This window comes from Colobus angolensis, unplaced genomic scaffold, assembly GCF_000951035.1.
Source record: "Colobus angolensis palliatus isolate OR3802 unplaced genomic scaffold, Cang.pa_1.0 Scaffold38, whole genome shotgun sequence".
Taxonomy (NCBI): domain Eukaryota; kingdom Metazoa; phylum Chordata; class Mammalia; order Primates; family Cercopithecidae; genus Colobus; species Colobus angolensis.
Window position 1 is genome coordinate 10,376,766 of NW_012117154.1, and position 11,720 is coordinate 10,388,485.

The 11,720-nt window shown below is 40.5% G+C and overlaps 1 protein-coding gene across 1 annotated transcript in view; it reads right to left on the reverse strand.

Annotated features, from left to right (window-relative positions):
* LOC105520498 (aryl hydrocarbon receptor-like) overlaps positions 1 to 11,138 on the reverse strand; it is a 44,835-nt gene extending 33,697 nt beyond the window's left edge. The window contains exons 1-2 of the mRNA XM_011954248.1: positions 10,811 to 11,138; positions 7,421 to 7,542 (exon numbers count right to left, since the gene is read on the reverse strand). Of these exons, the coding sequence (XP_011809638.1) occupies positions 7,421 to 7,542; positions 10,811 to 11,138 (450 nt within the window). The remainder of the gene's footprint in view (positions 1 to 7,420; positions 7,543 to 10,810) is intronic.
* Between the last annotated feature and the right edge of the window lie 582 nt (positions 11,139 to 11,720).

An 11,720-nucleotide genomic window follows, 5' to 3' on the forward strand; every position in this document is an offset into this window, starting at 1 on the left:
GAGCAAGACTTGTATAAAAAAAAGTAAATAAAATATAACTAGGCATTTTTCAGTTAAATCAAGGATGACAATTTTGGTAAAATAAAATACCTCAATCCAAGCTTACAGGACACAGATACAAAAACAAGCAAAGAACTGCTTGATTTAAGGACTTTTAAAAAGAAACTCCTGAATATTCTGTTTCTTCAAGGGGGTGGTATTAAGTGACACCAATCTACATATAATATTTCTGTTTTCTAAATTGATTGATATACAGTTTACATACATCGAATTGCACATTTCCTAAGTGTACAACCCGATAGATTTTTGACAAATACATTCACTTTCCCTACCAAGATATAGAGTATTTTCCAGAAAGTTCCATCATGACCCTTCTTAGCCAACCTCTACCTCTCTCCACTCTTGATGACACACCCAATACTTTATTTTATTTTTTTAATTATACTTTAAGTTCTAGGGTACATGTGCACAATGTGCAGGTTTGTTACATATGTATCCATGTGCCATGTTGGTGTGCTGCACCCACTAACTCATCATTTACATTAGGTATATCTCTAAAGCTATCCCTTCCCCCTCCTACCACCCCACGACAGGCCCCGGTGTGTGATGTTCCCCACCCTGTGTCCAAGTGATCTCACTGTTCAGTTCTCACCTATGAGTGAGAACATGTGGTGTTTGGTTTTCTGTCCTTGCAATAGTTTGCTAAGAATGATGGTTTCCGGCTTCATCCATGTCTCTACAAAGGACATGAACTCATCCTTTTTTATGGCTGCACAGTATTCCATCGTGTATATGTGTCACATTTTCTTAATCCAGTCTATCATTGATGGACATTTGGGTTGGTTCCAAGTCTTTGCTATTGTGAATAATGCCACAACAAACATATGACACACCTAATATTTTAAATTAATTTTGCCTGTTGTAGAATTTCGTACACATGAATTTAGTATAGACCCTTGTATTTGGCTTTAATTCAGCACAAAGGCTTTAAGGCTTATGTATCTTGTTGCATGTACTAATGATTCATTACTTTTTATTGCTGAGTCCATTACACATATACACCAATTGTTTACTCTCCTGTTTTCAGAAATTAGACTAGAATAGTTTGGTGTCCTCTGTATTTATCCTGCTTCAAGGTCATTGAGCTTTATGGCTCCATGGGCTAATATTTTTCATCAAAGTTGGAAAAATTTCAGCCATTATCTATTGATATCCTTTTTTCTGCCCAATCTCTCTCTACATTCCTTTTGTGACTCAGTTACATGTATGTTAGGCTGCATGATAATGTACCACAGACCACCAAGACTATTTTAATTTTTTTCATTTTTCTCTTTGTGATTTTATTTGGATGGTTGCCATTGACCTATCTTCAAATTCAACGACCTGTTGTCTTCCACTGAATCTAATCTGCTGTGAAGCACATGAAGTCCTTTTTTTCTAGTCAGATGTTCTGTTTTTCAGTTCTAGGATCTCCATTTAGTTCTTTTCATAGTTTCCATTTCTCTTTTGAGACTTCTCATCTGTTACTTATTAGGCCCATCTTTTTCTTTAAATCATGGAGCATATGTACAATAACTGTTTCAAAGTATTGATCTGTTAATTCCAGCTTTGGTATCATTTCTGGGTCTTTTTCTTATGTCTTAGTTTTTATTCTTTTTCTTTTTAACTGTGAGCTTAATATGGGCCAAGCGGAAATAACAAGCTAATCAGCTCTAGTCCTGGCCTCACAGAGATCACTTTCCAGAAGAGACAGACAATAGTCCAAGGATAATACAAATACATGGGTTTTTTTTGTTTTTTTTTTTTTTGAGACGGAGTCTTGCTCTGTCGCCCAGGTTGGAGTGCAGTGGCCGGATCTCAGCTCACTGCAAGCTCTGCCTCCCGGGTTTATGCCATTCTCCTGCCTCAGCCTCCGGAGTAGCTGGGACTACAGGCGCCCGCCACCTCGCCCGGCTAGTTTTTTGTATTTTTATTAGAGAGGGGGTTTCACCATGTTAGCCAGGATGGTCTCGATCTCCTGACCTCGTGATCCGCCCGTCTCGGCCTCCCAAAGTGCTGGGATTACAGGCTTGAGCCACCGCGCCCGGCCCCATACATGTTTTTAATAGTAAGCAAAAATATAAGGTGCTATGAGTGTGTAGAATAGGAGGACCTGACAGAACTTAAGACTGGGACTCAGTCAGGGAAGATTTCCCTAAGTAAGTGACTTTAGAGCTCAGATTTGAAATAAGTAGCTGGTACTAGGCAGAAAAACAAGGGGATGGGGTGAAAGAGTTACTAGAGTGAGAAAAATCATTATATGGTTGAGAAATTAAAAGAAGGTCAGTATGTCTTGCTTCAGTAGTAAGGTGTGTTCATAGACAAGAACCAGATCATATAGGATTTTGTAGGGCATGTCAAGCTCTTTAGTCTGTTTCAGAAGCAATGGAAAAGCATTCTCAGTCTTCCATTTATTGTGGGATCAGAGCAATTTATCCTTTCTGTGCCTCAGTTTCTTCTTTTTTTTAACTTTTAGGTTCAGGGATACATGTGCAGGTTTGTTATATAGGTTAAATTGTGTGTCATAGGGCTTTTGTGTACAGATTATTTCATTGTTTATTGTGTAAGAAATTAGTCCAACCTCATTCTTTTGCATGCAGACATATAGTTGCCCCATACCATTTGTTGAGAAGACTATCCTTTCTCCACTGAATTTTCTTGGCAAAAGCCACCTGACCATAAGTAAAGGTTTATTCCTTGATTCCAAATTCTATTCTATTGATCTCTGCTTCTATCCATATATCAGTACCACAGTGTTTTTGTTTTCATTTTGAGGCAGTCTCGCTCTGTCACCCAGGCTGAAGTGCAATGGCACAATCTCGGCTCACTGCCATCTCTGCCTCCTGGGTTCAAGCGGTTCTCATGCCTCAGACTCTGGAGTAGCTGGGACTACAGGCCTGCACCACCATGCCTGGCTAATTTTTGTATTTATAGTAGAGGTGGGGTTTTACCATGTTGGTCAGGCTGGTCTTGAACTCCTGGCCTCAACTGATCCACCCACGTTGGCCTCCCAAAGTGCTGGGATTACAGGCATGAGCCACCATGCCCCGCCAGTACCATAATGTTTTGATAATGGTGGCTTCTGTAGTAGATTTTGAAGCCAGGAGTGTGAATTCTCTAATTTTGTTCTTTTTCAAGTTTATTTTTGGGCTATTCCAGGTTACTTGCATTTCTATCTAGATTTGAGAATCAGCTTGACAATTTTTTCAGAACAAAACAAAACAAAACTCAGCTGCGATTCCGATACATTTTGTGTTGAATTATGTAGGACGATTTGGAGAATATTGCTATCTTAACAATGTTAAGATTTCTGACCCATAACATAGGATTTCTTTCCATTTTTTCTGTCTTCTTCAATTTCTTTCTACAATGTTTTGTTTTCAGTGTGCAAGACTAGCTTAGTCAGCCAAATTTATTCCCAAGTATTTTATTATTTTTAATGCTATTGTAAATGGAATTGTTTGATTAGTTTCATTTTTAAATTGTTCACAGTAATGTATACAAATGTAGCTGGTTTTTGCTTATGATCTTGTATCCTGCAACTTTGCTAAACTCTTAGTTTCAATAGTTTTGTAATATATTCTCTAATATTTTCTATATATGATATGACATCATCTGCAAATAGAGGTAACTTTATTTCTTCATTTCCAGTATGGAAACTTTAAATCTAATTTTTCTTGCCTAATTTCCCTAGAACCTCCAGTACTATGTTATGTTAAGTGTACCAATATACATGTAATGGGAACACCAAAAGAAAAGAAGGGAGAAAAGGAGCAGAAAAGATATTTCAGGAAATAATGGCTTAATATGTTTTCAAGAGTACTCCTAGGTATACATTTTCCAAGCTCTGTTCCAAATAATATCAGTCCCCTTAGAGAGCTGAACAGATCTCTGTTCTTATGACCGATCTTTCTCCAGTGCCACTGCATTGGAACTGGGATCACAGGTGGCAGTTGCTTCTCTCAGTTATAGCTTCGCTCTATGGCTGGGGTCCTGGGCATGGACAGTAACCCCTGATCATCTTGGCTTGCCTCTTCTGGTTTGGATTCTCCCTGCTACATGTAAGCTGAGTTGGGGAAATTTGGGGCCAGTATTTTCAGCCTGCTGTGCCTGGGATAGAGTTTCTACCCTATGAGTTGGGGCTAGGTGGAGAAAGGGAGCTCCAGTCTTCTCAGCCATGTTTTCCTAGAGAAGAACTTCAGCAATACAAGTGAGGGGTGATGAAACGTGTCGGCAGCCTGCCTTTCCTGGGTAAAACCATAATCCTAGGCTGGGAACTTGGAAAAAGAGAGTCCCATTTTCTTGGCTCTTGGCTGCACCTATCACACTGAGCTGGGGGTAGGGGCCATCTGTCAAGCTTCTCGCATTGCCAGTCCAGAAACCCCACCTCTCCACATCCTTTTATTTATTTGTTTTGAGACAGGGTTTTGCTCTGACACTCAGGCTGGAGTGCAGTGGTATGAACTTAGTTCACTGCAGCCTTGACCTCCCGGGCTCAAGTGATCCTTTCACTTCAGCATCCCCAGTAGCTGGAAATACAAGGTGTGCACCACCACACCCAGCTATTTTTTTTCTTTGTAGAGATGGGGTTTTGCCACATTGCCCAGGCTAGTCTTGAACTCCTGGGCTCAAGCAATCTGCCTGCCTCTGCCTCCCAAAGTGCTGGGATTACACGTTTGAGCTGCTCTGCCGGCCTCCATATCATTATTACAACGAAACAAATAGAACAGCAATAGATATTCTATTTGGATTGCAGATCATTCATATTTTTACTGTTTTTTAAAATTCCTTTATACTTTATGTCTGGTCTTTGTTCACAGTATCTGTGTCCGATGTACTTTTAGAAAAAATAGAATAATTTAAATTCGATTTGATTTTAAATCCTAAATATCTGAATGTGTTCCCACAAAACGAAGTTGAATATTTCTTTATCAGTTTAAACAAGATTTTTGTCTTTAGCAACTGAAACTAATTCTTGTTAACAGCCACTTAGGAAACACCTACATATAAAGCTGTGATGGTTAATTTTATGTGTCAGTTTGGTTGGACTGTAATGTCCAAATGTGTGATCAAATATTAGCCTAGATGTTTCTGCAAAGGTATTTTTTGATTGACATTTGTCTTAGTCCATCTGTATTGCTGTAACAAAATACCTACGACTGGGTAACTTATAAATAATATAAATTTATTTGTGTCTTAGTCCATCTGTATTGCTGTAACGAAATACCTACGACTGGGTAATTTATAAATAATATAAATTTATTTGTGTCTTAGTCCATCTGTATTGCTGTAACGAAATACCTACGGCTGGGTAATTTATAAATAATATAAATTTGTTTGTCATAGTTATAGAGTCAGAGAAGTTCAAGATCAAAGCACTGGGAGGTTCAGTGTCTGGTGAGGGCCCCATTCCCTGCTTCCAAAATGATGCCTTGTTGCTGCATCCTCCAGAGGGGACTAATGCTGTGTGTCCATATGGCAGAAGGCAAAAGGCAAAAGGGCCTCAGCCTGTTCCTCCATCCCTTTTATAAGGCACTAATCCATTCACAAGGGCAGAGCTCTCATGTCTTAATTACTCTGCAAAGGTCCCCACCTCTTAATATCACAACAATGGGATTAATTTTCAACATAGATTTTGGGGGACACATTGAAACATTTAAATAAGCAAACTTTGAGTAAAACAGATTCGCCTTTATAATGTTGGTGGGTCAAATCCAATCAATCAATCGAATCCCTTAAGAGAAACAGATTGAGATCCCCCAAAGAAGAAAAATTCTGCCTCCAGACAGCTTTTCGACTTAAGACTGAAACATCAACTCTGCGCTGGGTCTCCAGGCTGCTGGCCTCTCCTGCGAATTTGGGACTTATCCCACAATCACATGATCCAGTTCCTTAAAATTTATCTCTCTCTTTCTACACACGCACACACACACATCCTATTGGTTCTGTTACTCTGGAGAATCCAGATTAATACACAAGCCCTATTGGGAATTTTCAGCCAAACAAACTAATTCTAAATAATTCTTAGGAATTCCATTTCAAGAGATTTTGTTGTGTTAAATTTCTGTTTTAAAGGAGAAATACAAAAGATTTCAAACTTACGAAAAAGCGAAGAGAACCATATAACCTATGCGTAGGTATCTTAACATATGCTAACACGTTGACAGGGTCTTTGTAGCTGATCTCTTGAGTTTATAAAAAGATCCCTCACCTTGTGGTTGGGCACATGAAACTACAGACTTTTTTTTTTTTTTTTTTTGAGGCGGAGTCTCGCTCTGTTGCCCGGGCTGGAGTGCAGTGGCTTGATCTCGGCTCACTGCAAGCTCCGCCTTCCGGGTTCACGCCATTCTCCTGCCTCAGCCTCCCGAGTAGCTGGGACTACAGGCGCCCGCCACCGCGCCCGGCTAATTTTTTGTATTTTTAATAGAGACGGGGTTTACACCGTGGTCTCGATCTCCTGACCTTGTGATTCGCCCGCCTCGGCCTCCCAAAGTGCTGGGATTAGAGGCGTGAGCCACCGCGCCCGGCCTGAAACTACAGACTTTTAAGACAGAGTATGCTGAGACTAAACGCGCAGCCAGAGAAGAGCCTAATGATTTGCCAATAGATAAATAAGCCTTAACCAGATAAATGAAGATGGAGTGTTCTTTCATGCCACCTTCTCTTACCTAAAGAAGAGACCCACCTGCTTCTAATCATAATCCTTGAGGGAGTTCACAGGGGATGACCAATCAACCAGTGGTTATGTATGTTCTTTGTGGACTGTCTGCTGAGGTTTCATACTTCTGGTGTGTAAGGTAAAAAATCTGCTATATTTATGACACCCAGAATGTGGATTCCTTAGTGAGGTAGCAGGAATATATCGTATTTAGATAGAAAATTAAAGAGAAAGAAATGTTTCAATTGCTCAAAGAAGTAAAAATGAAGTATGATATGGTAATGTTTTTCATCTACACACAATTCTTCCTTTGTACAGTTGTTTCATGACTCAGGACATGATGGCTTACAGTATGATTTTCACATATATTCCTACATCTGAGTCTCACAGCCCCTGAGGCATATAGAGAAGATGGAGTATCACTTTTCGGGAGGTAGTGACTACCACTCTACTAGCAGGTGACCATCAGGGACTGATAGCTAGAGTTTCTGACTCTTCCTACCCCAAGCATGATTCCCACCCGCATTGCACCATGAGTACAGATTTGTCCAAAAATGGAAAATTAGATATAGAGTACTCGATTCAACCAGAAATTTAACATGATAATTAAATATATATTGAGCAAAAGTTGAAGCAAAATATTTTCTGGAAAACTCCGAGGCCTGTTTCTGCTATAGTTATAACCACTGACATGAAGTAGAGATGGTCAGTATTGTACAGTACCTGAAGAAGCAAGTCCCCTTCAGAAAACAAATCTACATTGATTTGTGGAAAGGTCTGTTCACTTCTTCCTGGGTTCATGGGTGGGTCGACTGAGCAGCTTGCATTGTTGTCCTTTAGGGTTGCTGAGAAAGAAAAATGGTGTTATTGTGGACGTGTGCCATCCCACAGGGATGAAAAGGAGAATCCAGGCGACCCTGGTTCTCAGTTTCAGGATAGCAAGTGTCACTCGGTGTACTGGCACCTTGAGTTCTTCCAAGGTTCCAGTAACAGCGGTCACATCTGATTGAACACTTACCTCCTCTAGCTGGGAAAAGAGCCCATTTTAACTTTTGTCTGGGCTGTTCCTACTGTGGCTTCTCTACAGGCAAAATATTAATTCAGTTCAAATTCTGCTTCCTCTGAGGTGCCCTTGCTATTTCTCCTGAGGAAAATTTGTTGTGCCTCCTTCGACTCCCTTAGCATTAAAGTCACTGCCATTAACATTGACTTGGTGTATGATGATTTCATTTTTGCCTTATCTATCAGATCAGGTATAAGTGCATGACATGACCTGTTACCAAAAAATTGCAGATCCAGACCCTCACCTGTTTCACCACCTCTACCACTACCATCCTGGTCTGAGACATTACCAACTCTTACTGGCCTTCCTGCTTCTACTTCTGCCCCGTTTAGTGAATTCTCTGAATAGAAGTGTGCATGACATTTCTGAAAAATTATACAGCATACAACATCACCCTTCTGCTCCAAAGGCCTCATATATGTACAAAACCCTCCAATGGCCTCATATACACACAAATCTTATGTCCTGACCATGACCATTAGTTAAGATTCATTTTTTTGTAACTAAAATTCCCCAAATAACAATAGCTTACAATATAAAAGCGTATCTCATGCTCATACTGTATCAGAATAGTGCAGTCAGGGATGTGTGCAGCCCTGTCCCATGAGGCTCCATGGGACCAGCTCCTTGGAGCTCATTCTTCGCCTTCCTGGACTCAGCCTCAAGGCCTCACCCCTTCTGCTCCCAGGAGGAGGGATCTGCAGAAGAAAGGGTGGCACCATCTCTCTCAAGGAAGCTGCCACCTGACTCCTTTGCTAATAGCCTAATAGAACCACCTCGTTCTAGTTCCCAAATGCTGTCATCACCCCAAATAAAACCCTAGTTCTCTTCCCCACAACCTGGGCCACCACCTGGAGTGTGTTTGGTCCTTGGAGTACGTTCCATGTTGTTGTTGGGAATGATTAAATAATTGCTGCTTTTCTGCAGTTACCATTGTACTTTGAGCAAAAGTTTCATAAGTTTCATAAGTTTTCAGAATGTATTACCTGGGTTGACTGGATCCAATTTTAGTTTTTGAGTTTCTTTTCTGAACAGCTGTAACAATTTTAAAGATTAATATGTCCTGACTTTTGTTCTTTATTAGAGGTCTTCCAAAGAACAAAGATAAATTTATTTTAAAAATAGAATAAAATTTATCCTGTCTTACAGTGATCATATGAGTCCATTTAACCCATATATAAATTGAAGATACATTCATCTTAGTGATTTTATTTAGTTTTTTAAATCTTGGAACATTTTGCTATTTTATCATCCTAAAAACCATTTCAAAGTTCACCATTAAGGATTCTCAGCTTTGCCACGAAGGCTAAAATAATATGAAAACAGAAGGATGATGGAACACAGAGAAAGATAACATGATGCAGAAATCAGCATTCTTTGGTATTACCCTCCAGTTTTCTTGTTGCCAAAGTTCTATTCAAGAAGATGCATCTGAAGAAATGGAGATAGTGAGGGCTGTTTTGTCTTTAATTAAATACAGTGGGGGGTCCAGAAGTTTCCATTTTCTTTCCACAGTGGCAAAGAGAAGACAACTGACAGAGAAAGAGGTTTTACAATTTTAGATGAGTTGGAAGATAATTTCCTGGGGAGATCAGTGCTTTCCCCTGTGATAATGGAAATGGCTTCATATCTGCTGTCCCAGCCACATGTGGCTACTGAGCTCTGAAAATGTGGTTGGTGTGACCAAGAAGCTAAGATTTTAATTTTACTTAATTTTAATTGATACAAGTTTAAATTTAAATAACTATATATGGCTAATAGCTACCATACTGAATAGCAAAATTCTTGACTCTAATACTTAAAGTGAAAATGATCATATAAATGAAAGCTCAGCAGAGAAATGGAACTATAAAAAGAACCAAAGAGAAATGTTTGATCTGCAAAATGTGATACCGGAAATAAAAAATACATTTTAATAGGCTTAACAGCAAAATGAACCCTCGCAGAGAAAAGGACTGATAAGCTTAGAGACTGGTCAGTGGAAATTATCCAAAATGAAACAGCAATGAGAAAACTGAACAAAGAACCAACGGCCTGTGGTACAGCATCAAGCAGTCTAAAATACATGTAATTTGAGTTCTACGCAGAGAGGAGAGAGAGAAGACTCAGAGAAAGTATTTGAAGAAATAATGGCCAAAAGTTTATCAAATTTGATGAAAACGATGAATCCACATTTGTTCTTGTTGGAGTAGAGCTGGGGAGGAGTTTATAAAAAACTTCAGAGATGATGCTTACTTGGGAGATGACTTTTCTAAGTTGATGGTCTCATTATCAATCAACTTAGATATAAATTTAAATTTCCCCCAGATTTTCTCCCAAATTTCCAGCAATTCTAAAAAAGCTTTTTAAAAATAAAATAAATTTCATGAGAGGATTGTGACCATTTTTTAACCTTTTGTTCAGGCCCAGAGTCTGCCTCCCTTGTCCATCCTCCCAGGACATGTCTCTGAGCTACAAAGGGGACACATTGTCCCTCATGAGAGGTGACGCTGCAGGGAAGACAGGAGGCCACAGACTCACCCGTGTTCGTTCAGCATCACTGAATACAGGTTCCACTTGCGGGAATGGGTTAGAACATCTGTCTTTAAGTAGCAACACAGTTAATGAGCAAGCAGGACAAGGAAGAATAGATTGTGTAATAGAAAATTTTAGGAGGAAAAGTTTTCAAGAAAACAAGAAGAAATAATATCCTAGATCCTATGTTATATTCAGAGAAAGAGGACCTTTGTTCTGAACCAAAGTTCTATAAGGTAGAGGAACACTTGGATCCTCACAAGAAATGACAAAGCAAAGGGAGGCAGGAGCACGGTGGTCGCGTTAAGGACTCTCCCTGGAGAATAACAGAGCCAGGCAAGGGGACTGGTGCCATCTCTTTCCACGAGCAGCCTGGGACAACAAGGAGCCAGGGTTTGCACCTCAGACAGGCACACTCCCAGGTGAGCACCTGGCTCACCTAATGCACCTGTGTCGAGCAGGTGCCTCTCGCCTCTGCCTGAGGTCTGAAGGCAATGGTGCAGCTCTCACCAGGACAAAGGGTTAACCCAAGTTACCCCTTTTCCTCTTGTGGCCACAGCCTCCACCAGGGTCCCAGCAGGTGCCAGGGGGCCTCTCACCCTCGCTTTGTAACAGCAGCCACCACTTGCCTGCAAAGTAGTCCTTCACCTTCAGGTAGCCCACGATCAGCCTGAGGACGGACAGCTTGTCCAGCCGTGCACGCACATCCTCGGGGAAGGGTAACAGGTTGGTGAGTCGGCTCAGCTCTTGATTCAGTCGGTCCCGGTGCCTTTTGGAAGGGTTGGTCTTGGCTCCCTCTGGAGGCAGTGGCTTAGGACTTGGGGGAGAGAGAAGAATGATCATGGCCCCACTTTCCACTGCCATTTCACTCTTGCATCACCCCAGGGGTTCCAACACTATGCCCCACACTGTGCAGCCCAAATCCCTGGTGTTCACAGGCACAATCCCTCATCCAATAAAAGTGGTGACACTCTCTACAATTGTTTTGTAGAGACTTGCTATGTTTTTTGTGGGTCTTGCTATGTTGCCCAGGCTTGTCTTAAACTCCTTGGCTCAAGCCATCCTCTCACCTCAGCCTCCCAAAGTGCTAGGATTACATGTGACAGCCACCACACCCAGCTCCAAATCATTTTTATGGGGCCAGCATAACCTCAAACTCCAATCTAGTAAGGATAGTTCCGTAAATAAAAAGTACGGGCCAGTCTCACTCACAAACAAAAATGCTGAATCATAAATTTAAAAATAACAAACCAAACGCACCGATAAAGGGACTGCATAGTACATTGTGATCAGGTAGAGCTTGCCTCAAGATTCAATTTTAGTTTAACGTTAGAAAATCACTAATGTAACTCACTGTATTAAAAGACTAAAGGAAAAAAGGTGATAATCTCAGTAGATGAAGAAAAGCATTTGATAAAATTTGGCGTTCTTTAATGATCGTTTTTT